At 41.8% G+C, this 27,500-nt stretch overlaps 1 protein-coding gene across 3 annotated transcripts in view; it reads left to right on the plus strand.

Annotated features, from left to right (window-relative positions):
• Positions 1-27,500, plus strand: part of pld1b (phospholipase D1b) — a 64,892-nt gene that overhangs the window by 10,106 nt on the left and 27,286 nt on the right. For 2 of the 3 annotated variants that reach the window (XM_030079401.1, XM_030079399.1), the window contains exons 2-10: positions 18,430-18,600; positions 20,588-20,751; positions 20,948-21,090; positions 21,874-21,985; positions 22,821-22,886; positions 23,786-23,844; positions 23,980-24,072; positions 24,885-25,037; positions 26,926-27,075. In XM_030079401.1, coding sequence (XP_029935261.1) covers positions 18,462-18,600; positions 20,588-20,751; positions 20,948-21,090; positions 21,874-21,985; positions 22,821-22,886; positions 23,786-23,844; positions 23,980-24,072; positions 24,885-25,037; positions 26,926-27,075 — 1,079 coding nt within the window. In that variant the 5' untranslated portion in view covers positions 18,430-18,461. Of the gene's footprint in view, positions 1-6,333; positions 6,415-18,429; positions 18,601-20,587; positions 20,752-20,947; positions 21,091-21,873; positions 21,986-22,820; positions 22,887-23,785; positions 23,845-23,979; positions 24,073-24,884; positions 25,038-26,925; positions 27,076-27,500 lie in introns of those variants that run through there. The other variant, XM_030079400.1, reaches the window with a different exon arrangement.

The following is a 27,500-nucleotide window of genomic DNA, read 5'->3' on the forward strand; positions in this document are numbered from 1 at the left end:
ACTGCACAGAAACAAACTAGCCACACACGCTGAAGATGCTCCATGGTTTTTGTTTTTTCCGGGTAAGAACGGAAGAGGAAACTTCTTCTTTCGGGGTAATTTCTGACCAATGAGAGAACAGCTGGTTCGTGCATGGCATTTGTTTACAGCTTTGTACCGCTACAGACGGTCGCCCTGTGAACACAAACGCCCCAAACGAAAAACGAAACAACTGTATCGACTTAGCCCCTGAATCAGAACAAAGCAAACGGGCCACAGGTCTGAAAGCACCCTTAGAAGAGGCGTTCCTCTCCTCCTTAGAGCCACTGAGCTTGATGGCCTGCTCTACGAGGGTCATCTGGACCTTCTACATCTGGAGATTCAGTCCTTCAGTGTTTGTCTGTGAGACCTGGATAAACTAGGTTTGCTGCAGAGGGCCTTCTTCTTCATGTCACAGGAGTTGAAGGCCTCCTGCAGCAGCTGCAGGTTCAGCTGTGGACTTGTCCTCTCCAGGTCCTGGGGTCCGGCCCAGGTCTGCTGGGCTGTTGGGTGTCTGGTTGACCTCGCAGGCCTTGAACTGCTGGATCACAGTTTTGTCTTCAGCCTGCTGGGGAGAGGGTCTTCTTGACTCTGACTCTTCAGGAACAAGTAGTCATTGAGCCCCTTGGAAGAGCCGGGCCTGATAGGCTCTCTGTTCCTGAGGGTTGTTGTTTTGCCTTGACTGGCAGACTGGCGGAGGCCCTCCTTGTTTTGAATTGTGGGAACAGCCGCGTTGGACTTCATCTGATCATGGGGTTTCAGCTCTATCTTGTGCTGGCCCTTGTTTTGTACTGCAGATGCTTGGCGCTAGACTGCAGCAGCTGAAGGGATGATTTGCAAAACTGTCGTGAGAGATAGCTACAGATTGGGAAGGGCCTCCTTTCCCCTTTGTAAAGGAAGTGGGTGAACAGAAATCACTGCACATCTTTCATATTTATGAATCCTCTGGCCAAATAATAAAAAAACAACTACTTTATACAATTTGGCTGATGTTAGTAGCCTGATATTTCACATTATTGCTTAGTGTTAGCATGGAGCTACAGAGCCAAACATCTGCCAGGAACACATGGATGATCTTGATGTTGGTCACCAAGACAGTGTGGTATTTTCCTTTAAATCGCCCGTACGTCTTTTCCATATAATGACAGAGAGCGAGCCACACTGAGTCTGTGCTGCACATGATGAACAACATCTTTAAGATGAAAGACGTCTTGAGCGTGTGTTTATTTTGAGGTTTGACCGCGTGTTAGTGCTTCCTCTGTAATTTTCTGTGTCAGTGGCTTTTGGGGTCATTTCGGTTTTAGTTCCTCCTCTGTTTTGTTTTGGTTCCGATTTTGGTTCAGATGAAGGTTTTGTCTCTAAAATTAAATCCTCGTATACAAACGAATGCAGAAGAAACTCATCCGCTCGTTTCGGTATCAGATTTGCGGATGTTATGGCAGTCATGAGTCTGATCCAGGAGGATGTTTGATGGTTGGTGTTTCATCCAGTCAAACACAAAGCAAACAAAGAAATTATCTTTGATTTCAGGATCATGAAAACACCCACCTCCCAATAACTATCGAGGAGAAGGGGATCAAAATTGTAGATGAATGCAAATACTTAGGAAACATAATTGATGCTAAACTGTCATGGGAACCAAATACAGATGTCATTTATAAAAAAAAGGTTAAATAGAATAGAATCAATAAAGAACACTATGATGATGGATTAAACTGACTAATTCTTCTTTGTGGTTTTTTGGGCAAAGTTCTTACACCTATATTATATTTTAACCATTGTTAGTGGCAATTTTTTAACTGTCTTTTCTTTCTTTTCTTGCTTACCTGCACTGTTCACCTGTCCTAAATGAACACAAGGAAACACTGCTCGACTCACATACCAGGTATTTCTTGGTTAAAGTGTAGTAGAAAGGTGTGTGTTTGTGCTGGGTGTGTGTGTGTGTGTGTTGAGTGAGTGGATTCAGTGGAAGTCACATCTTTGTCAATAACCTGTGTGATAAGAGCTTGTGTGCACTGTGTAAGTACACTGGTTTTTATCTAGAGTGCCTTAAGTGGGCGACACACGGACACGTCGCAGAAACGTTTGAAGGTTTTCACACTAAAACATTTGAAAAAAAAAAAATAAATAAATAAAATAAATGATTACATGAAAATTTTCCCTGAATTAAAATGTTTTTTTAGAGGAAACATTCACCTCAGATTCTCTCACTGTGATGTTAGTTTTTTTCCAGGAGTTTCACTGAAACTTTCCCAAGATTTTGATGCTCAAAGTTTCAGGTTACAGAAAAAAAAAATCATGTTGCAGAAAAAAAAAACAAAAAAAAAAAAAACAGATTAAGTAAAACTGACTTGGTTGCAGTTTTAAATGGAGCTCCAGTGTGTTTATCAGCCCTGAAAATTTCTTGTGGTTATCTCTATTAGGAGTGAAGTTATGAGGCTCAAAAATGATAGAAAACTCAGCAAACAATGAATATGGAAAAGATTTTTTTTCGCAATTGATTGATTTTTATATTTAATGACTGAATAGTAATAAGTCCAAATATTTGAGGACGAGCCTACAGTGATAATAAAGAGGCCAGTTAAGGAAATTGACGGTTTTAATTGATTTCTGCTGAATGAACGGGACGCTTGTCTCTGCTGCAGCCGCCGTTTGTGTCTCAGGTCCAAAAGTTTCCCAGTGCAGCTTTAAGAAACAGCATTGCAATGGGATTATGTCTTTCTCTGCTGTCATTATTGTGCAGACAGTGTGTGTGTGTGTGTGTGTGTGTTTGTGTGTTTGTCTTCCATGTGGGCGTGCATCAGAATGTGTGGTCCGTCTCTGGAATGTCAACAATGAGCGGCGTCACGCTGCGTCCTGCGACTCCGCCTCCCGCATGCCGACCCGCCGCCAGCGTCTGTTCACACTGCCACACACACACACACACACACACACACTGCTTTGCATACACACTGCTCAGTTACACTCTCTCTAAACAAACAGATCCATAGCATACAGTCTGCACATTTACACATTATTTATTATGATTATCATTTATAGATTATTTACATCAGTGGGGCTCAACGGGTGGGTCGTGGACCAAAAGGGTGATTCTGGGTGAGCCATCGGCATGTGGACCCACTCTGTCACAGAAGAGGGAAAAACGGTTTTGACCCTCATCTGAAAACATAATAAATAAATGAATGAATAAATAAACAAATAAATAAAGCTCCTACTACTACTACTACTACTAAAAATAATGATAATACATAAATAAATAACATTAAAAATATAAAACCTATTAGAAAAATATAAAACAATTTAAAAATACCAAAAGGAAAGCAATTAAATATTTAAAAACTATATAAAAATCATAAAGGTATTTAAAAAATATTTGCACATATTAAATGTTTAAAATACTGGAAAATATATATAAAATCTTGGGGGAAAAATAGTTTAAAAAAAAAATAAAAACGAGTGCATAAATGAGTGCATGAAACTGGCCAGCCATATTGTACAGCAGGTGGTGACATCACCTGCCGCCACAGAGCAGCTACTCTCCTTTTCACCATTAGAGGGCAGAGTTTGGGCTTTAATTACTTTTTAAACCCTTTATAAGCGTGGTGTGGTATCATATTCATATCAGACGCATCACAAGTTGTAGATTTGCAAATAAACGGGCGTTTGGCACAGAGGCTCTGAATGACACCGTGAATCTTTCAGTGGTTGGTGTTATTTTCTCTTTAGAAAAACAGTGAATAGAGGGTATTTTTGGCCTGATGGGGGCGCTCACACACACACACACACACACATACACAGGACTCTGAGGTCACTTTCACACCAGCCGTGGGAGCCGAGAGCCGAGAGAATCGCACCGACGCTGCCCCCTGTGGGCTGAGGAAGGAGTTTACACTCTGCTGTCAGTGGCCGGCAAACAGACAGAATTGATCAGCCAAATATATTTTTTACCGCCATAAAACTACATCATTCTTTATTTTACTACGAATAATAACCTCCAGTTTTTGGTTTGCAATCTCATCTTTAGCATCACTTTAAAGAGACAATTATTAATAGAGAACATCGGATTTACAACTTTTATTCTGACCTTTTTCAATTGAAAAAACACGTTAAGTGAAATGTCGACCTCTGTGACTTCTCTCTTCGTCTTCATGTTTTTGTTTTTGTTTTTGTTTTTGGAGTCGAAACACCAGAAATGTGTCGCCACGTCTCCAATAACAAGTTTCTTACAGCAGAAACCCAGACAGACGCAGGTGTTGTGCAGGAGGTGCAGACAAAAATGAAGACGACTGTAAAAAAAACACACACCTGTGCACACCTGCTCTCACCTGTCCTGAGGTACCGCACTGGCTGCTGGTTTTCTGCTGCATTCAGGCGCTCTTGGAAAAAGTGGGAAAACGGGCTTTCATTGTTTTGTGGTGTTTTATTCTCTTTTTTTCTCTTCTCTGACTGATAACAAGCAGCACATCACAGCACACAATCAGAGCTTTGTTTAATTTGTTCCAGCAGGACATTTTATACACTCATTTATAACCTAAGCATTAAGTATTTTGTTGTTTTGCCCTATTTTCCACCTGAAGGCCTCAGCCGCTGTCGAACAGTAACTCCGTGTTCTTATTCTAATGTAATCCCATGTGTTTACGTAGCTTAAACTTGTTCTTTTTTTTAACTTGTTAATGTTTACACAGATTTTTAAATGAAGGGAGTGTATGCATGCGGAATGGGATTTGTGTTGGCCGCGGTGTCCAATCAGGCGTCGAGCAAGCACGCTGGAATGTCCCTGGCGATGATGTCACCGTCTTCGCGTCCACACCTTCGCTCCGGTTCAACCTGTTTCCCACGATGAACTTTCACTCACACAGACAAACTGTGAGTGTGTTCTGGTTTTGACGCAGGATCGTCCAAGCCGGGTTCAGGAAACACCGCTTTACAAATCATAAACACCGCTTTACAAATCGTAAAAACCTAAAAACACATGTACATTTTTCTCTTAGCTCTCTTTTTCTGTGGATGCTCAGATGTGCACTCTGTACTTTCGCTGTTTTTTCAAGTCCAGGCTCATTTTGGAGATGAAATGAATCTTAAATTTGACTTGAAGTGGCATTCAGAAGGTCTTAAAAAACCATGAATCCTCATTAAAGTTAAAGAAAGTCGCCCTGGTTGTTGTTTGCACTTTTTGTTTTTGCTTTCCTGCAGAAATGAAGATTGTTTTTTTCAGTCATAATTCAGATTTTGGCTAAAAGCATTAATATCAAACTGCTCACTCAGTACATTAAACTGAACTGTGGGCTCCATTCTTCAGATATTATCATATTAAATGTCTGTGGCTTCACATCTTAAAGAAAACTGCGATGTCATTTGCTTTTTGGCTTCAGACACTAGTTGCTTCACTTACAATGCAAGTGTGTGTGTGTGTGTGTGTGTGTGTGTGTTGTGGCCAAAAAATTATGCCTGGAAGCAGTCGCATCAATTCAATAAAACCTACCCTTTAAAAGTCCTAGTATCATTTGCCAACAACTAATGACTTACAGGAAGTTTTTCAGTCTGTGGCATTAATTATTAGACATTTGTAATTAAACCACATAAACTATCAGCTTGGAGGTCGTCCAAATCATTTTATGGCATGTTTTTTTTTTTTTTTTTTTTTTTTTTTTTGCTGTATCACTCTCTCTCTCTCTGTTTTTTAAGATAAAACCACCAAATCACCAAGCATGTTAAACAGCCCACATGTTTGAGTATGATGTGTTCAAGTTAGCGCTGAAGTGATTAGTTGATTAATTGATTGCATAATTTGATTGGCAAAATGCAAATTTTGATATTTGAATAATGGTTTTAGTCATTTATCGGGTAAAAAAAGTCACATGTTTTCTGATTCCAGCTTTGCCAAGATGCTGAGATCATTTCTCTTTTTTCTTTTGGATTACTAGAAAAAATAAATGCTTGATTCATCAATAATGACAGTAATCATCAGCTGCAGCACCATAAATGTACAATATATCGATATATTCTAGTAGTTTTGTGGTTTATGGAGCACTTATTGTCCCTTTAACTCAGCTCAGGTGCCTCAGACAGGAAGTCCAGGTCGTGAGTGACCCCCTTGCTTTTGATTGGCTCTTGGTGAGTTTGTCAGACCCCCCTCTGGGCCAATGGGGTGGCCCCTCTGCCCGGTGTGTCCCGCCTCCGGTCGAATCCCCTCCTCCCTGCCCATGTCGCTGCCTCACTCCTCTCTCGCTCTCCCACAGTCTGAGAGAGAGAGAGGGAGACAGGAGGGCGAGCGAGGAGCAGAGCGGCTTGTTTTTATTTTGGTTTTTGAGAGAAAGTTTCATTTTTAACGAGAGAGAGAGAGAGAGAGAGAGGAGAGCAGGCGTGATGGGCTTCCCTCGCCCTCAGCGGGCTCAGGTCAGTGACTGCTCGCTCACTTTCTCAAGTGTGTGTGTGTGTGTGTGTGTCTCCAAGGAAGGAAAAGAAGTGCATGCTCCTCCTGACTCCTGCTATTTTATACAGCCAGTTCTCAACCTCTGTGTGTGTGTGTGTGTGCGTGTGTGTGTGTGTGTGTGTGTGTGTGTGTGTTGCCAAATGTCTGTGGTGCAAAATGTTTGATTGGCACATAAGGATGATTTTATGGACCTGAAAAACCAGGAGGGTGACATAGCAAGCTCAGATGTGTGTGTGTGTGTTTGTGTGCATGTGTGTGTGTGTTTAAGAAAGTTAGAGAGAAGCGGCATTAGAGCAAGTCCAAGAAAGAGAGTGTAAAAGGGGTTTTCTGTGTGTATAAGTTTGTCTGTGTGTCTGCCTGGGTGTTTTATGTGTGTGTGTGTGTGTGTGTGTGTGTGTGGATTCAACACCCTGCCACCTGGCTGGCGAGAGATCCAGTGTGGTGGTCGGTTGGTGGGGGGTGAGCAGTTTGTACTGTACCCAATTAGGGTGAGTGCTAACTGGGACTGGCTTGGCACACAGCAGCCTCTACACATACACACACACACACACACACACAAACACACACACACCTCCAGGACCTCCAGGGAGAGACACTGTGTTTTTATTTGACGACGTGCACTCACACCGGGGGAGAGAAAGACTTGGTGACTCTCCTCTTAGTTTTAGTTTTCTTAAAAGTCTTGAAAAGTCTTACAAGTCTTTGAAAGTATTTGAAAATTGTTTGGAAATCCTTGAGAGTTTTTGAAAATGAATGGATGGCCTTGAAATTACTTGCTGCCAATTTGACAACTAAAAAACCAGCTCTCCATGACACAAGATGATGATTTTATGATTTATTTTGTTGTTTCATATCTGAACCAAAACCTGCCGATCTGGAGTCCTTAAACTTTTCCAAGCAACGCCTTGAAAGTCATTGAAAAGTCTTTGAATTGGCTGTGGAAGTGAAGAGTGCTTTTCTGAAGGGAGCAAACTGTCCTCCAGTGGGCATAAACACACCAATCCAAGCAAAATTATGATTTTTTTCCCCTCTAAAGACTTAAGTCATGTTATGCATTTGATCTGTAGTTGTGAGTTTGAGCCTTGAAAAGTGGGAGCACTGAGTTCAGGTGGGTTTACTGAGCAACAGCAGATAAAGAAATAATATATTTGTGGGTCAAAAAGGCTACAAAAAAAAAGAAAGAATTAAAACATGTTCACATCAAGAAGACTTTACCGATATAAGAACTGAGAACTTTTTAGAGTCAATGGCAAATTCAGGAAATTTAGGAATATGTGCTTTATTATAAGACTGTAGTGGAAAAAAGGTGTATGAGTTTCATCTCTTTTAATCTCTTGTTGTTCAGACTCGTAAAACTTTATTTTAAATTCTACGTCACAGATCCCGAGGTTTCCAAAGAACTGAAACATTTCCTACTGAATTCCAGGGAAATTTGTCTAAAATGATGCACAGAAAAATTTCTATCTTTTCTATTTGATGTGACCCTGCAGCTATAAAAGAACAACATCTTGGATTTGAAAATTTCACTCAACATCTTCACTGAAGCTGCAATATGCATGTGACACTGTCCTTTATGTGGACGTGGAGTTTGAAGTCGAGCTGAACCCGATTCAATCCGACATCGGTGTCGGTGCCGATAATGACATAATCCACTCTTCGGACATCGGACTCACGTTAGCAATACACCAATCCAGATTCTATAGTCTGATGTTTGGATTTATAAGTATATATCAATGCTATTTCACGTCCATAGCCAAAATGTAGTAGCACATAGTAATTAAACAGTTCTATAAAGATTTCCAGTCATCCAGATATTTGTTTTTTTCTGAATCAATAATATGTTGCATATCAACTTTTAGACGTAAAGGCGATGTGGTGGAACCAAAAACACCGGCTAATTCTAGCTCATTAGATACATTGGCCAGTTTAGTTTTCTTTATAAGCCCCAAAACTACTTGATTAAGGTCAGCTCGACTTGAAAAGGTCATGGTTAATGTTACAAAATATTATGTTACTAATATTACCTTGCCTATAACTGTAGCTGAAAAATAATATGGCTCTTGCTTGAGACGGGACTTGATTCCCGGTCTGCAGAATCAAAGTCCTGTTTTTTGACAACAGTGTTTCTCACTCACTTTATGTGCTACTGCATCACCAATCTTCAGAACATGACATTTCAGTGTATTCATGGTTTACAGAAACACAAAACACCAACATGAGCCAATAATACACTGCATATCAACATTTAGACTCACTTAGCTGCTTTCATTTGCTTCGTCAGCCACCGAATCTACTTGGCTGAGGTTAGGAAAGGGTCGTGGTTCACGTTGGTGACGAACATGGCTCTTGCCTGAAACGGGACTTGAGCGCCGGTCTGCATCACCACACCGGCCTCCCAACACGGAGTTTTTCTCTCTGGCTTTCAGCAGTATTACAAAACTTTAAAACATGACATTTCAGTAGAAAATACCAACAGTTTTTCCTGGTAACTGTGGTTCATTACAGCCTCATGTCACTTAACACATAATAACAACAACAACAACTATCATAATTATTAACAGTGATAATAATATAACTAATATTATTCAAGAAAAAGTATCATCACTTGTCTTTGCTAGAACAGTGACAGTAATCAGAAGTAAATATATTTAAACCAAAGAGTTATGAAACGATCATCCGGTCTGGATCCGGCCCAGGACGCCGGCCTGAGCCGGATGTCACTGATCCGGCCCCGAGCCTCCACAGCGCCTGGGCCGGATCCAGGACACAGCTGATCCAGATCTGACCAAATGAGGTCAGATCTGGATCAGCTGTGGTCATTTGGCCAAATGCTTGGACAAATGACCACCTAATCACCTCACCCTGCCTGGAGCTGGCCCAGCGCCGGTCCAGAGGTGAAAAACTGACCCGGGCTTTTATTGGCCTGTTGAGCCAAAGGACAGCGGTCCAGATCCATTTTGCCAGATTTGGCTGGAGGCTCTGGGCTGGATCTGGGCCACATGCGTTTTGATATCTGGGAATTCAAGTATTGGAATCAGATCGGAGCTGGAAAAGAAAGTGGATCTTTACACTGAAGCTGCTTTAGGGGAAATTCAAGGGAAAGTCAGAGTTGATGTGGTTATTGGTTTTGTTTCAAACATGTCCACAGAACCTCTCACATCTGAAATCCGCAGCAGGACGGCGTCTCTCTGTGTGTGCCTGCAGCTGTGGAGTGACTTTTGGGATTTAATGCAACCTCTCATCCCCCCCGTGCGCTCCTCAGGGATTTCACTTTATTGAAACCTGAGCTGTGAAGTTGCAGGAAAAAAAAGCTGCATAAACAAAAAGGTCAAGATTACAGGTGTCCAGCGGCGGGCGGGTGGAAGGAGCCGCAGCCCGGGCTCGGCTCTCGTGTTGATGATTCACATCCATCTTCATCGCTGTCAGACAAAGGAGCGTCGCATAAGGGAGCATCGGCCGGCCCGGCGGCGTAACTCAAGCCCCGCCGCGCCAGGATCGACTTTATTGAGGAGAAACACAAGCTAGGAATATGAGCGCCGAGAGCCGCCCCGGCCTCTTTTGTGCTGCCACATCCAGCTGTGAGCTTTTTGTGGCTTTTGTTTTTATAATCCATCTAATCTCAGCAGGAAGCTCAGAGCCCGATCGCTCCTTTCTTTCCTTACTTTTGTCGTATTTCTTATTTTTTCAATCTTTTCACCCCGCCATTTGTTTCCTCTGGTTGTTTTTTTTTTTTTTTTTTTTTCCCTGCAGCACCGGTTTCACCAAGAGCTATTGTTAGACGTCTGCCAGATATCGCTGCAAGACACGCCTCTGTCTCTCTCTCTCTCTTTCTCTCTCTCTCTCTCTCACACACACACACACACACGCACACACAGATTCAGTAAAACAATGGAACAATGTTTGAGCAAAGGAAGTTAAACTTGTATTTGAAGCTCTGTGGAAAGAGAAAGAACAAGAGAAAAAATGACACAGAGCATGACAAGCCTGTGGAAAAAGTTTGCATACTACTGTGTGTGTGTGTGTGTGTGTGTGTGTGTGTGTGTGTGTGTGTGTGTGTGTGTGTGTGTGTGTGTGGACACGTGTGGTTTGTGGTTTCATGGAGGTACATTGCATAAGATATTTGCATTACGCGACAGCTGGTTTTCCATGCTGACAGACAAAAGCTGCAGGCAACGTTTCATTCAAATTTTTTCCCAGACTTCTTCAGGTGCAGGTCAGGAGGTCTCGATTTGTCTCGTCTTTGGCTATGCATGAAAACCCGCGGGTAACACTGCAAATAAAAATCTCCATCATCGACAAGTGTGCAGGGCCTGGGCTCCTTCCAAACCCTCAAACCACAGCTCAGGTTTCGATAAAGGTTGAAATCCCTCAAGAGCAGAAGGGGAGGAGAAATTGCACCAGATTGCAAAAGCAACTTCACGGCTGCAGGAAAACACAGAAAAGAGAAGCTGCTCTGCCCCAGATTTCAGATGTCAGAGGTAGGGATGGCGAAAATGGAAAATTTGCTTGGTCGACCACCGGGCCACATTAATCAGTTTATTTTGGTTAACCGAGAATATTATTTGACTGACTGTAAAGTTTGCAGACAGTCAAGAACGCGACCGTGTCCGTTCTGTACCACGGATCTCCCCTCAGCAGGCCCAAAACCAGTTCAGACAGAAGATAATATGGAACACCATTCATACCGAAGTCAAATATTGTTCATAGCCTACATGATATCCTACAAACAATATGTAATTTACGCATGCCGCTTACTGTGGTGTAGAAGAAATCTCTCTCTCCTTGTGAAAAATCTTGTCTCCAGATTCCTCGATGAGTCTGCTTGGTGGTTTTATGACTCTCGCAGACTTGCATGACGTACTTTGTTCAAAACTGTACGTGATCACCATGAGCTTGGCTCGCTTCTCCGGTCTGTCTCTCCTGAGCTGTGCTCTGAGCGTGATGACGTAATCCAAGCCCGGCAGAGCGTCTCGTCGCCATGTTTACCGTCTTAAACTGTATGTGGGTTCATGAGCAACTTCTTAGCTTTCAGGATCAGTTGGAATTTTTTTGATAGAGCAAACTTTATGGAAGTTACGGTATTTAAAATATGACATGCGCATTTGTGACGACACGTTCGGCCTTAAAATTAACCGACAAGATGATTCGGTTAAAGTTCAACAAGCGGTCAAACGGCCACTAGCATCCCTAGTCAGAGGTTCTCTGGACATGCACTCATAAAGTCATTTCGTCTAATCTTCGGTGTTGAAAAAATCTTGTTTTTCTTCAAACAAGGTAATAAAAATCCAGCCAGGAGGATGTGATAATCCCACTTGTTTCCAGTGCAGTAAATATGTGGCAACAAGAAAACGACACTTGACTCAAGAAAATAGTGTAAACCAGTTGATCAGCTTTGGAAAAAGGTATTTATTTTTTTTACCTTGTTTGCAGAAGAGCAAGTTTCTAAGACTCAAAAAGAAACTAAATGACCTGAGAGGAATAATCCAGTGACGATGCAGATTATGCAGTTTCAAATGAGAGGGCGCCTCACCTTGTCATGATGTGGTAAAACAATAATATAACTTGGAAATGCCTCAAGAGTTTAGGACAGCTCCGTTGCCCCGTCACAACCCGAAACATGAGACCACATCGCTCCATTTTGTGTTCATTTGACCCTAAAAACATTAGATTAGAGGCATTTAAAAGGGTTTAAAAGGCCATCACGTTTCAAACTGCATAATCTGCCCTTAAGATCGAGATTTGGTTGGAAAAAAAAGCTGTTTTTGAGTTTTCTTGCTGTTGGACGCCCTCAGTGTAGAGTTTTAGTTTCCCGTGAAAGTCTAAATTCTGTGTTAGATGCTTTTTTTTTTTTTGGTCGTGAGGCGAGTAAATCTCAGCTCAGAGACGTTTTTTTGGCATGAAGATGGTCAAATTTAAACATTTTGATACCAGCAACTTAAGTATAAAAACATAAATTGGGTTTTAAATCTCTTGGCTGGCCTCCTGTCGGGGATCAGATGTGTGGTGTTTTGGTTGCAGGGCGGTTTCCTTGTGGCCGGTGGCTTTGGGTTTGTTTGGAGTCGGTTTGGTGTCGAGAGGGAAGTGAGAGCAGACGGATCAGAGTGAAACCCCGACACCGCTTCCTGTCGGACACACACATAAACCCCTCTCCTCTGTCGAAACACAGATTGTCCCGTAATAAGAGCTGTGAGACAGGAAGTGGCCTCGTACTTTCAGCCTCCACAGATTCCTCCCTCGCCAAAAAAGTGTTGGCGTCGTTTGAAAACGGCGAGCTGCGTGGGTTGAATGTCTGAGAGGAGACCCTCATGTCTCTGCAGGGTGAACAAACCAAGTGATGGCTGTCAGAGGAATGTGTCCTTTGGCCCAAATGAGTCCCAAGTTGCAGTTTTCATGGACAGAAAAAAATGGACAGAGTCAAAAATCTCATTTAAATCAGGAGTTTTCAAGCTTCTGAAATGCACCCTCATTTTGCACCACTTTCCCGAATATGACAATATCACAAATTGATGCGGGTCATGGAAACAGCATATTCCCTTTGGATATTCCCAACAAAGCCTTTTTTCCCCAAATGTGCCAAATTTTCAGGTACAGACGTGGGACGTGCTGATATTCTTCAGGTTTTTGGAGAATTCTCTGCTCATGTAAACAGGGCGTTAGGAACATGTATCTTAATCGGGGTTTTTACCACAGTTTGCGACACAAACTGCCTGTTTGTGGTCGGCTCTGTGTGTGTTGTAAGGAAACCAACCAGCCAACAGTTTGCGAGGCTGGGGTGGAGATGCATTCACAAAATAAAAGCCCGCATTTCTGGTGGGAAGGAGAAACACATCTACTTTTGAATGTTATGAAAGACTTGGATATTAAGTGTTCTTTGGAAATGCACAATTATCACACCACTGACTTCTTCAATAAGGAGGTAGAGGGAATGATAGAGAGAGGCTGTGTTCGCATGGCTGCATGTAAACGAGAATATTAGTGGAATATTAATTTTCATTAACCATGGAAACATCTTAGTAGATATATTGTCTTTTTCAGAATAAGGGCCAAAAACGGATTATTTTGTGCCTGTACACATAGTCACACATAATTTTTTTTAAAATGATTTACTAGTTAATTTAGTTCTGATTAAATTAAACTATTCCTCATTTTGCTGAGGAAGTTTATTTTTTCACTTTGACAGAGCCAGGCTAACGACTCCCATAGATTTCCAGTCTTTATGCTAAGCTAACACAAAATGCTACCCATAGAAACCGAACCCGCTGGATGTACAGAGGTGGAAATGGTATCGAACATCTTGTCTCAGTCTGGGGAAGGCGGTAAAAACTTTGGAATATTCCTTTAAGGATAGCATTCGAGTGAATGTACTCGGTTATCTCCCCCTCTGGGCATCATAACAGTAAACTTCAAGGCAGGGTTGTACTGGATTGTATTAGACCGTCAGCCAGCAGTAGATTTGTATGGAAATGCCTGTGGATTATGACTTTATGAGAAAGCAGAGGAATGTGGAGAGGAAGAGGAGGGCAAGGTGCAGGAGCGAAGTCGCACCGGAGGCTCGGTTTTCTACAGTTTTCAGCCCGGCGGTGTTCAGTGAATTCCACAAGTGTGAAACTGTGAAAGCAGAGGAGATAAAAAAAAGGAGAGAGAGCTGAGTGCATTCCTGTCTCAGAGAAAGTATTTATTGATTTAAGTCGGAGAGCAAGAAGAGAGCTGGCTTGTTCTCCTGCTCTTTTCTTTTCTTTTCTTTTCTTGTTTTTTTTGGTCTGGGGAAACTTCCCGGACCGGGCGGCCGGACCGGCTCGGCTTGTTAGCGTCACCGTGTGATCAGCGAGCCGTCCCTGCCCACCGCCAACCCAACATTTCTTTTCTTCTGTCTTTCTTTGGTACAGTAATTCAGTCACATGTTGCTGCCGTACACACTCACACACACACACACACACACACACACACACACAGAGCTTCTTCTGCAAATACATTTCTCAGATACAGCTTCAGTTCCTCATTTTATTTCTTATTTGCACAAAAAAAAAAAAAAAATCACAATATACAGAAAAGAAATAGAAAAACGTGTGCAGGATGATGAGCTCATATAAAACCTCACTGTAAAACAACATGTGCACCTAGTGTTGGTAAAAAAAAATTAGGTTAAGACTTATTGAGATTCAAATCTGTAAAGAAAAATAATTGAGAGTCAGATATGAAAATAAAATAAAAAAAATCTGTGGGTGTTATACAGATCTTAAAACTGAGATCGCTGAGCTACACGCAGCTTGAATCAGGCCTCATGTTCTAGAAATGGATGAAAGGATGGAAAACTCTGTGCACTCAATGAAAGAAATCATTAAAGTAGTTTATTCAATATCCAGTAAAGTTAAAGTAAGTGAGAAAAATGTAAAATCGAAAACCTGAGGCTAAAAAATCTGACCCAGCAGTCTGGGTCGGGCTGAACAGTTTTGCACAAATAGTGTCAAAACCGCAACACGGATAAGAGCAAGATCCAAGAGCAGTTTTTTTTTTTTTTTTTTTTTTTAAATAAAAGTTAAATGTGGCAGTATAGCTACAAATCTTTTTCTTCACGTCTAAAACACAGGGTGGTTTGGTGCAGAACCCACTAAAAAATCACACCCGTCCTCATTTTACTCGCTTTTCATCACAACATCTGTCAGAATACTTGCTATATGATTTTTTTTTTTCTGCATCATCCAGCTGTGCATTTTTCCGTCCTGTCTGAACCGGATCTAACAGGAAACGTCGGGTCGGGGCGGTAACCTCCAGTTCAAATCACTTCTCTTTTATTTTGAAGGGGCTCCAAGGAATATTGTATTTTTAAACAGTCACACTGGCTGGCTCGGTTTGGCCTGTTAAATGTTAATTAAGACTTCCAAGCATGAATATGAAGCCTCAGATAAAACCTGGGCCACAATTTAGACGGATGAGACACCGTCAAGCTCACTAATGGTCCTGATGGGGGCGCTATAATGAATTAAAGGTCCAAATTGTAAATATCAACAGAATAACTCACTGATTGCATCTTTTGACTTTTATTTTCATATTTGTGGTACATTTTCCAGGTGTCTGTCTCTCTGTCTTACAATAAAAATAGTAATCATTATTATAATAAATAGTAATTATGATAGTAATGCTTTTTTTTTTTTTTATTTAACCAGGAAGCCCGTTTGTATTTAAAACCTCTTTTCCCAGGGCGATCTGGTCTTTCAGTCTCATTTTCACACAGAGCTTTACACTTCCTGTCACCTCCAGGTTTCTGGGTCAGTGTATGTGGGCACACCTCCAGTCCTCTGCTTACACACACACACACACACACACACACACACACACACACACACACACACACACTCAGGATCACACACACAATGCACTACAGCTCGCAGGCTGCACACTTTGACCTGCTTTTTTTTTTCTCTCTCTCTCTCTCTCTCTCTCTCTCTCTCCACACACCCACACACACACTCTCTCTCTCTCCTGTTGAGGAATGTGGATGAAAACTCCTGCGTTTCCGTCTCCCCGCCTCCGGCTGCTAATCCTGTTTGGATTAGCGTCTGACCTGATCTGATCTGATTTGATGTGATCTGATCTGGGCCTCGCAGACAGAGAGAGAGAGAGAGAGAGAGAGAGAGAGAGATGCAGGGAGGATGGATGGATGGAAGGATGGATGGATGGATGGAGGTGGCAAAGTTAAAACAGAAGGAAAAAAGCTGAAGAAAAATAAAAGACATGGAAAGAGGCTGAACGCTGCAAAGAAAATAATCCCTCTAAACAAGTCATTTAGTGTCATATTCTCTTGGTTATTCTAAAACAAGGTAAAAATCTGCCAGTGGGATTAGATAATCCCACTTGTTTCCCATGCAGTTGCACATGTTTCAGTGTTTTTTTCCCGGGAACAAGTATAAATCTGCTGAAACAAGGCAGAATAAGGCAGATCAGCCACTGGGATCAAGTAAATGACACACAGTGTTGGAAACAAGTGGGATTATCTCATTCCACTGGCAGATTTTTTTTTTTTTTTAACCTCGTTTGAGGAAAAACAAGATTTGAACACTGAAGATGAGGTTCAATGACTTGTTACCATGGAGACTTTTGGCAGTGAACAGGTAGAAGAAACACAAGGAAAGTAAAGACAGTAAAGTTTCACAGATAAGACGTTAAAGGGCCAGTTCGCTATTTTGGAACTCAAACCCTATTTACAGATTATCTGGCATCATCCTCAGAGGTAGAGAGCATCATTTCAGTGTGCTTCAGTATTGATCCTGATATCCATGTGCTGCCTGGTCCAACAGCGTTCAGTGTGCACAATCGTCAATTGGTTTGAAAAACTAAGATAAGGTTGCTTTTCTGAAACGGGGAGATCGCTGTAGCCCCTTATCGATCTCTGAATGTTCTCACAAATCAAACATTTTATTGATAATTATGGACTTTACAGGTACAAAAGGTTACCGTTGGAATGGAAGTGCTTGGTTTGTGAAATAAAGTTGATTTAATGATCGGTTTGCGAACCTTTTTTTTCCCAGGAGAACGTTCGGAGAGTCTGCAATGAATCTTCCCATTTCAGAAAAGCCACATGATCTTAGTTTTTCAAAGTCATTTACGATTGTTCTCATTGAGTCCTGTTGTAGCCGAGCAGGAGCCTGAAGCACATCGAAGTCAGGATCAATACTGAAGCGACTGGTGAAATGATTTTCTCCACGTCTGAGGATGATGTCACATAATCTATAAATTGGGTTCAAAAATGGTGACCCTGTCCTTTACCAGCCGTGCGTTTCCATGCCGACGCAGCTCCTCCTCAGTGTTTCCAGTCGAGTCACACGGAGCTGCAGCTTTTAATCTCAAAAACAGAAAAAGAGACGACAAAGCGACATCTTCCTCCACCTTTATTTGTCTTTGAAAAGGTGATGTCGCTCAAATAGCAGCAAAAGGTCACACTTTGAATTTTGAAAACTTGAAAATCTCGAAACGTGATGCCAGCAAATTGAGTTTCCTCCTCTTAATCCCTGTTGAAACAGGAGCAACGTGACCTGAACATGTCGAGTGATTTGTAATAATTGTGGAGACGATTGTCTTTTTCTTCCAGACATGAGATTCGTCTCCTGTCGGGAAACGGCGGCGGTGGTGGAGACTGTAAAGAAAGATTTTTAATGTTTTAGGTTTTGTTTTTTCCACGGTAGCTTCACGTGTTGGTTTGAGAAATGAGGAGCGATGACTTGTATGATCTTACGTCTGTGTTGCCTGTGAGATTATTAATTTCATTTATCGTGTGCGATCAGAGGTTTGGTCCTGACTGTGTTGTGGATTTTGGTGCAGGTTTACTTTAAACTCTTATTGCTGCTTTAAGTGAAATATATTCAAAAGTTACAGTTTAAGATGTTTGCTTTTGCTTTCTTAAGAATAAGACTTGACGTGATTTTTTTTTTTTGGAAATATGAAATGGATTCCAGTGGACAGAGTGTTTATTAGGCTTTATTCTGGAGGGTTTTCTCTTATTTTAGCTGTAATCCCGTCACGCGTCACTGATGCTTGACGTATTTTTCTTGTGGCGTCTGGTTGGCTCAAGAAAACTGGCTGACATTTAGTTTTACAATTTCACATTAAATCTGTCATCACCAAAAAATAAAAAAAAAAAGTTAACTTCTGATTTGAGTTAACTAAACTAATAAAAAGATTAAAAACCTAATAATAAGAAAATAGTTTTATTGTTTTCATTGTTTCATTTAACTGTTGTTATTGTTATTTATTAGTATATTGCATTGCTTTGGACCGTTTTTATTGCATTTTATTGTTACACTATTACATTATTATTATGTTTTTATGACATTTTATTGTTTTGGTATATATTTTTATGTGATGTTAGACGTTGTGTGCTCTCGAGGCCCGTCCTGATTAAATAAAGGTGTGAACTCGCAGGGCCAAACTAGCGGAGCTGGTTACCTGCTGGCTGTAAGTTTTCCGTGTGCCTGTCTCTCCAGGCGAGCCCGCGGCTCCCGTCGGAGTGCTAGCCATGCTGCGTCAGTCGGAGCCGACCTCCAGCACGCTGCAGCTGGTCGCCAGCGACATGACCGACATCGTGGAGAAGCTCGACACGCGAGAGCTCGACCTGGGAGACGGAGAGTATGACACCACCGACGCCAGCCCCCCAGGTGTGTGTGTGTGTGTGTGTGTGTGTGTATTTTGGGATTGGTTGTGTTTGTGGGATGGTGGATGGCGCTGAATGGGCTGTGATGGATTATAGGAGCTCAAACAACCATTTAATGATGATTTAATCCTAATTCATAAAGGTAATGGCATTTTAACCGTTTGAGACCTGAACAGAGCCTTTCATTTATTTCAAAAACATGGGAAAAAAGCAATAAGCAACAACAACAAAAGAAGAAAAGATTCAAAAATTAGCAAGAAATTATTAAAAAGGTTTCTGGAAAATATTTTTCCTGTAATATCGTTTTTAAATATATAATTATAATCCTCATAAATATATTTTTCTGGACATTTTCTCTAGTTTTTGGGTTATTTTAGAAAAAAACTCTCTCTCTTTTTTTTTTTTTTTTTTTTTTTTTTTGCCAATTTCCAGGTCACTGTCTTGTGACCTTTTGCTAATTTTCTTGCAAATTTTCAGGTCATTTCTTGCCAAGTTGCTTGTAGCATTTCCTTCTCACGTTTTTGAGGGAGATCAAGCCAATTTGCTCAGCTTTCAAAGGGTTAAATGTTTGTGAACTCACAGGCATTCAAACACAACAAATCTGATGACGGCCCGGGTTTCAAAGGGTTAAAGGAAACGTCATTTAGCTTTTTCTTCTGCAGGAAACAAAAAAAAAAAACAAAAAACATCCAGCTCAACAACTGATTAAATATTTTACCAATTCTTAAAATCTTTTATTTCTCAGAAAAAATCTTCAACCAGGGGTTTCAGTTCAGCCTCAGTTGTTTCATGAGTGTCCACGCTTGTGTTTTCGCTCAGTGATTTTCTTTTCTTGCACAGGAAACAAATCAAATCATCTCAGTTTGGTGGCAATTTTCTCTTGAAGTGAAAATGAAGATTTCATCCATCAGTAAGATGTTTCAGAATCGATGAACAGTCCTGAAGTTAACCTGGATGTTATCAAGACTTTTCTAACCCTAATTATAACCAACACCAAGTCACAGGGTCCAGCCAATCAGTGAATGTGAATGAAGCTCCGCCCACTCCGCCCAGCGTCTCTGAAACTTCTGCAGATAAACGGATCCAAATTTCAGATCAGTGGCGCGAGCTCCTCTGAAAAAGTTTATCCAAAGCAGCGTCACCTTGTAGCTGGAAGTCTGCAGCTTCAGCACATTTTCAAATTGGAGCTCAGAGACAAAATAATCCAAGTTAATCCAGCAGGAGTCTCACGAGACTGAATCATCTCCATCATTTTCACTCAAAAAACACATTTTTCCAGCATAAATTTAAGTTTTCCACAAGCGATCTGCTGCGAACCAGGACACAGGACTGACCGAATATTAAATTAAACATTTAAATTCTTATATTTTTCAGAGATTAGCCAGTATATCGGTTGGCCAACATTGACGTATTACAGATGTATTCATATCGACCTGCATGTTGGCCAATACGGGACAAAAAAAGAGAAAACACTGGAGATAATCTTAAGCCAGAGTTATGAAACAGTTTAAACAGGTTGTACAGCAGAGAGCAGCCAATCAGAGCAGGAGGTGAGGTGGATTGTGTCAAGAGGTGTATTATTATTATTATTATTATTGTTATTATTCATTTAATAATAAAAGTAGTCATTAAATGTAATATTAAGCCTCCAGTCTTTATCACAGCCATTTCATTATCCACACTGATGATTCCTTGCAAAAAAAAAAAAAAAAAAAAAAAAATTGTCCAGGGTATCATTATCAGATCTTTTTTTTTGTTTTTGTTTTTGTTTTTCTCCAAATATTGATATTGATATTGATATTGGTTTTGGTATTGATCCCAAAAAGCCAGTATAAGTCAGGCTTCATATTTTTTTTATTTTTGATTCTGAGAGCCGCTCTGGAAGATCGCCTGCAGTCACACCGTGTTTATGTGCTTTTTTTTCTTACCTGTGTTCTTGTCTGTTATTCATTTGTGTGTGTGTGTGTGTGTGTGTGTGTGTGTGTGTCCAGGCGAGCACCTGCCCTTCACGGCGATCTACCACACGGTGGGTTTCAAAGAGGCCGAGGCCAAAGTCTTCCTCTCGGCTCCCATCACCGCCAAGATCCTGGAGGTGGAGCGCTTCACCTCGGCCCAGGACCGCTTCAACGTCACCAACCAGAGGAGCGTCAACAAGGTGCACACACACACACACGCACACACACACACACACACACACACACACGGCTAAGCCTACATGTAGTCAGACTTTGCTTTCGCCTCTCTTATGGTGCACAGATTTGATTAATTTGCCTTAAAAACATAAATATCCAGTAAATAAAAAAATGTGTGTGTGTGTGTGTGTGTGTGTGTGTGTGTGTGTGTGCGCTCAGGCGATGCCGGCGGTGTTTAAGATCGAGCTGCGGCACGGTGAGTTCACCTGGCTGGTGAAGAGGAAGGAGCGGCACTTCCTGGATCTGCACCGAGAGCTGCGCACCTACAAGACCTTCATGAGGCTGCCGCTGCCCTCACGCAGGTGCACACACACACACACACATACACACACACACACACACACACACCGCCTCACATCCCCAGTTTATCACCTCAAAATGTGCTTAATCGTTCATATCAGCAAGATAAAATAAACTTAACTGAAATCTAATCTGGTTTTTAATCTGGACTAATTGCATAAAAACATGATGGAAACAGGGGAACAAGGGAAAATATATAATCTGTTCAGATGAGGCAAAGAAACGCTCCTTTTTATGATGTTTTTTGTCTGTTTTTAATAGTCTAAGTCCACTTTTGCCTTTGAAAGGTCATTTGTTGATGTCAGGTTGTCATCTCAAATCTCTGAGTGAAAAAAAGTCATTTTTGTTATTTTTGCAAATAAGACAAAATACAGAGAACATTAGAAATGGTGTTTTTTTTTTCTGCCTGATGTACAAAACAAAATCATGACCCAAAAACCACGATACAAACTGAACCGTGGGTTTAATGACCCCCTCATTCAGATGTAAGCCCTTTGTAATCCCCAGCATTTTGATTAGAAACTGTCATTTAGTCACATTTTTTTCTCAGCAGCTGTAGCTAATTAGAGATACTTTTATTTTGTAGTTTAATTAAGAAGTTAACAAGCTGACAAGTTGCTCTTCAGCACTGGTTGTAAGAACACGACTTGATGGAAAAACACAGATATTTGGTGAAGTTTGTTGAAGACGTGGATTCACACTGACCTGCTCTTAGTATTGACTCTGTCAGTTACCGTGTGTGTTTGCTGTGGCTGACGGTGTGTGTGTGCTGTGTTTCCGCTCAGCCACACGGTGAAGCGTCAGACGGTGAGGAGGAACGAGGCCCGGCAGATGCCCAACCTTCCCCGAGGAGGAGGAGACGAGCTGGGCCGGGAGGAGCAGGTGTCCAGCCGCCGGGTACGAACTGCCACCGCCGCTGATTGATTTCTCTCAAAAACATGAGAAAAAAGACAAGGAGCAACTTTGCAAGAGATGACTTGAAAATTTGCAAGAAATTAATAACAGCTTACAAGAAAATGACCTGGAAATTAACTAAAAAATTACCCCAAAAATAGGAAAAAAAGTCCTTAAAAATACATTATATACTCTAAAACTGTAACGTGAACTTATAATATTATATTTAAAATTAGTTTTCATATTTTTAGCTAATTTTTCTTGTTTTTTTTTTTCATTTCTTTTTTTTTTTAATTTAATTTTAAGTACTTTTTTGGTTGTTTTATTTCAGGTTATTTTTTTGGGTTTTTTCTTTTTTTCTTTTCTTTCTTTTTTCTTTTTCTTTCTTTTTTAGTATATTCTTTATAATTATTTACTGAGATAATTTTCTAATAATTTTATCTCTTTTTTAATTTTCTTTTTTTTCTTTCTTTTTTCTTTCTTTCTTTTCTTTTTTTTTTTTAGCTCATTTTCGAGGTCACTTTTCTTGCTGTGTGGCTCATTGCTGTTGAGACTGTCTTCCTCTCCTCCATTCACGTCTTTATTATTATTATTTAAACTTAATATTTTTGTGTTTTTGGCTGCTGGTCAGTCACTCCGGGCTCTGCTCCCCTCCCGTCAGACCGGAGCTTTAATTTGATCATTTATCTGACTGACTGATGATTTAAAAAATATAATAATTTTGAGTTGCAGGCCTAAATAAATATGTTTTCCATGTTATACAGCTGATGTGGTTTGTTGTGTGGTTTGATGTGTGTGTGTGTGTGTGTGTGTGTGTGTATGTGTGTGTGTGTTTCAGAGACAACTGGAGGATTATCTGAACAATCTGCTGAAGATGTCGATGTACAGGAACTACCACGCCACGGTACGGACGCCGCGCTGACAACGCCGCTGTCTTTCTGATTTTTCTCATTTTTTTTTGTTGTTCCTGCTCGTTAAAATTTAACAAACAAATTTTCAAATATTTCTCTGTCCTCTTCCTCTGGTATAAAGACGTGTCGTCGTTCGGCCACAGCTGAACCTTTTTCTTTTTAAGACACTAAGATAAAGCCTCTGTCATGATGACGATGATGATGATGACTCGATAATTAAGGCTTTTACTCCAAAATTCACTTTATTTGGTTGTGAAAGGACCAGAATGTGCAACTAAAAGACAACTGGGTTTAATGGGAAGTTTAGTATCTCAAAAACACATTTAATATATAATTTATTAGAACATTTATAAAACTACTGTTTTGTAAGCAAAGGCCAAACGTGTAAAAAAAAAAAAAAAAAACCAAACAAATTAAGAACAGTCCAGAGACAGTTTTGGTTCCCAGTTTCCATTTGTCTGCAGCAGATGTTTCTGTTTTTTTTTTTTTTTTTTTTTTAACTGACTGGTTTTTAATATATAATAATACATATTAGTTAGTTATTGGTTATAATATGTAAGTTAACACATATAAAGAGATTCTCAGACACTCTACAGTGGAAAACCTGAATTTAATATAATATTGTGAATATTATAAGGATTACAGTATTATCAAGATTACAGAGTTTTGCGACTGGTTGATGTACAGCAAAAATTATTCGTATTTTAATTTTAATTTATTATTTAATTTATTAACTACTATTGATATTTATTTATTTTTATTTATTCACTTATTTACTTTCTTACTTACTTACTTACTTAAATTTAAATTTAAATTAAATTAAAATTAATTCATTCATTCATGTATTCATGTATTTGTCTGCCGTTGGTTGTCGTCTCTCTCCTCTCCTCAGATGGAGTTCATCGATGTCAGCCAGCTGTCCTTCATCCACGACCTGGGACCAAAAGGCCTGTAAGAACAGCGACAACCACAAACATCTACATATCCATGTCTGTACTTCAGTCTTATTTTTACTTAAACACAGTGTGTGTGTGTGTGTGTGTGTGTGTGTGTGTGCGCGTGTGTGTGTGTGTGTGTGTGTTGCAGAGAGGGAATGGTGCTGAAACGCTCGGGCGGCCATCGAATCCCCGGCCTGAACTGCTGCGGCCACAGCAAGATCTGCTACCGCTGGTCCAAACGGTCAGAGCACACACACACACACACACACACACACACACACACACACACACACGGCAAGCATCACATTTTATTTCTAAAACAGGGACTTCAAAGAGCCGTGGAGTTCAGGGAGATGAAAAAGGGGCCAGTGACAGAAATGAGACGCAGAGACATGAGATGGAGAGTTTTTAAAAAAAGTTTTGGGAAGTTAGAAAAGAAGAAAAAAGCAGCTCTCTGAGAGGCAGCAGCAAAGAGGAAGGTTTTAAATTCCAGGGTTTAACTCAACGCTCTCATGAGGAAGTTGAGCTGAGATCGGCTTTCAGAGGCGTTCAGGTCCTGCCTGCAGGCTCGGATAATAAAAAACAAAACAAAACAAAAAGTGACTGAAACAAACGAATACAAACATGACGAGCTACGTGACTCAGACAAACAAGAAAATCACAAGAGAGAAACAGAATAAATTAATATTAATAAAAATAAATGAATCAAGTCAAATTGAATACTTGAAATTTAAACAGAAATACAAAATAAATTCAAACTGTACACGGTTTAAGTGTTTGACAAACTACAGGTTTATTTTGTCTTTAAACTGCACACAAGTGGGAAAGAAAACATAACTTTCAAAACCTTTCCGGCTGATTTTTCCTCTTGTTGACTTTTCGTTATCGAACACGATCAAACGGGATCATTTTATTTGACTGCAGGTCACGTGAGCGGCCTGCGGCACTTTAACGCCACAAATAAAATCCAAGGAGAAATCTGTGATTCACAAGACACTCATCTGGTGTTAATATGCTCTGTGTGTGTGTGTGTGTGTGTGTGTGTGTGTGCAGCTGGCTGGTGGTGAAGGACTCCTTCCTGCTGTACATGAAGCCGGACTCGGGCGCCATCTCCTTCGTCATGCTGGTGGACAAAGAGTTCAGCATCAAGGTCGACTCCAAGGACACGGAGACCAAACACGGCGTCCGCATCGACAGCCTGTGCAGGTCGGCGCCTCCTCACCCTCCTCCTCGCCCTCCTCCTCGCCCTCCTCCTCCTTGCCCTCCTCCTCACCCTCCTCCTCCTCACCCTCCTCCTCCTCGCCCTCACTCTTGACCTCACACTCGCCCTCGCCCTCCGCCTCGCCCTCCTCCTCACCCTCGCCCTCGCCCTCCTCCTCACCCTCGCCCTCACCTTCGCCCTCTGCCCTCGCCCTTGCCCTCCTCCTGGCCCTCCTCCTCGCCCCCTCCTCACCCTCGCCCTCCTCCTCCTCCTCAACCTTGCCCTTGCCCTCACCCTCGCCCTCCTCCTTGCCCTCTGCCCTCGCCCTCACCCTCACCTTCGCCCTCGCCCTCCTCCTCGCCCTCCTCCCCGCCCTCGCCCTCCTCCTCACCCTCGCCCTCACCTTCGCCCTCGCCCTCTGCCCTCGCCCTCGCCCTCCTCCTCGCCCTCCTCCCCGCCCTCGCCCTCCTCCTCACCCTCGCCCTCCTCCTCGCCCTCGCCCTCTGCCCTCGCCCTTGCCCTCCTCCTGGCCCTCCTCCTCGCCCCCTCCCTCACCTTCACCCTCACCCTCGCCCTCCTCCTCCTCCTCAACCTTGCCCTTGCCTTCCTCCTCGCCCTCCTCCTCCTCCTTGCCCTCGCCCTCCTCCTCCTCCTCGCCCTCCTCCTCGCCCTCCTCCCCGCCCTTGCCCTCCTCCTCACCCTCGCCCTCACCTTCGCCCTCGCCCTCTGCCCTCGCCCTCCTCCTGGCCCTCCTCCTCGCCCCCTCCCTCGCCTTCGCCCTCGCCCCCGCCCTCCTTCTCGCCCTCCTCCTCGACCATGTCCTCTTCCTCATCGCCCTCGCCCCCTACCTCGCCCTCGCCCTCCTCCTTGCGCTGGCCCTCCTCCTCGCCCTCCCCCTCCTTCTCGCCCCCGCCTTTGCCCCCGCCCTCAACAAAAATTAAAGTCCCACTCCACTCAAAACGCTGTGCTTTTCCTCTGTTTTCTGTCCCCTGAAATGTCTGAGCTCGACTCTGCTGACTGGAGGTGTTTTTGTTATTATCGTATTATCGAAAACTAAAAAAATAACCAAAAACAAGGTGTGGAAGAACATTTTTGTTAACTGAAATAAAGATAAAAATGACAAAAAACAATTACTAACTGAAACTGCATTGCAAGTTTACAAAACTACATAATATAAACTAAAATGAAAGAGAAAATGTTTTTATTTTTCGTCTTTTACAGTTTATTTTATACGTCAGCCTGGCATTTGGGTGGATATGACATTTATTTATTTATTTTTTAGCTGTGGCAGATTTTACACAGCAGGTGGATAATATCCCTCTGTCGCCTTTTCAAGTCTTATTACCAAAAAAAAAAAAAAAAAAAAAAAAGACTAAAGCTAACACTGAAACTAATCAAAACTAAACTAACATGAAGCATTTTCAAAATATGAAACCTAAATTTAAACAATTCAAACTAAACTGACACAAAAAGTCAAAGAGAAATGAAAATAAAAGCTTCCACTGATTGTGATTTGTCATATTTACATACAGCAGTTTTTTTTTTTCGACACTTTTGTCCACCATTTGACATCTGCTCTTAAAAAAAAAGTTCGCACACGAGTCATAACGTTGATATTGGACAGAAAACGTCTCATGAAGAGCCGACACACCATTATGTTAAAGATTAGAATAATAAATTTGGCTTTAGATGGAGGCTTTTGTGGCTTAAATGTGTTTTGGGTGTTTCTCTCCAATATGTCAGGAAAGTCTGTTTTTAAACAGTTTCTGGAGTGGAAATTGAGTTTAAAAGAAAAAAAAAACAGCAAGTGAAGTAATTGCTGTGTGATTTAAACAACCCTGTCAACCTGCTGATATGCTGTGTGTGTGTGTGTGTGTGTGTGCGCCCGTGCAGGTCCTTGGTGCTGAAGTGCAGCAGCTACCGACACGCCCGCTGGTGGGGTCAGGCCATCGAAGGCTTCATCCAGAAGCACGGCGCCGCCTTCCTCACCGACCACCGCTTCGGCTCCTTCGCCAGGCAGGAGGAGAACATCCCCGCCAAATGGTAACCACGGCAACCGGCCACCCCCCCCCCCACCCCCCCCACCGCCGCCGCCGCCCCTCCCCTAAGCCGCAGGCGTTCAGCCGACACTTAGGATGAGTGCAGAGTACAAACTTAGCGGCTTGATGGCAGCTTAGAAGCTTAAATTCCTTTAAATGCAACCTGACTCTCCTCTCTGCTTATTACAGATTATTAGTTTATTTTTGTTGCGTATTACAGCGACGCTTCAGCGCAGGAGCCATGGGAATTCATGTCAGAGGGGTTTTCAGATATTTCAGAGTTTCAGCTCGGCTAAGGGGCTTCAGACTCACGGCTATTTTAGTTTTTGTTGCTGGTTGTTGTTTTTTTTTTTTGTTGCCCAACTCTGGTAAAAGAAGAGAACCGGATGGAGATCACACAGGAATTTGGTTTTCATTTTAGAAAAAGAG

This window comes from Myripristis murdjan, chromosome 20 (genome assembly GCF_902150065.1).
Source record: "Myripristis murdjan chromosome 20, fMyrMur1.1, whole genome shotgun sequence".
Lineage (NCBI taxonomy): Eukaryota > Metazoa > Chordata > Actinopteri > Holocentriformes > Holocentridae > Myripristis > Myripristis murdjan.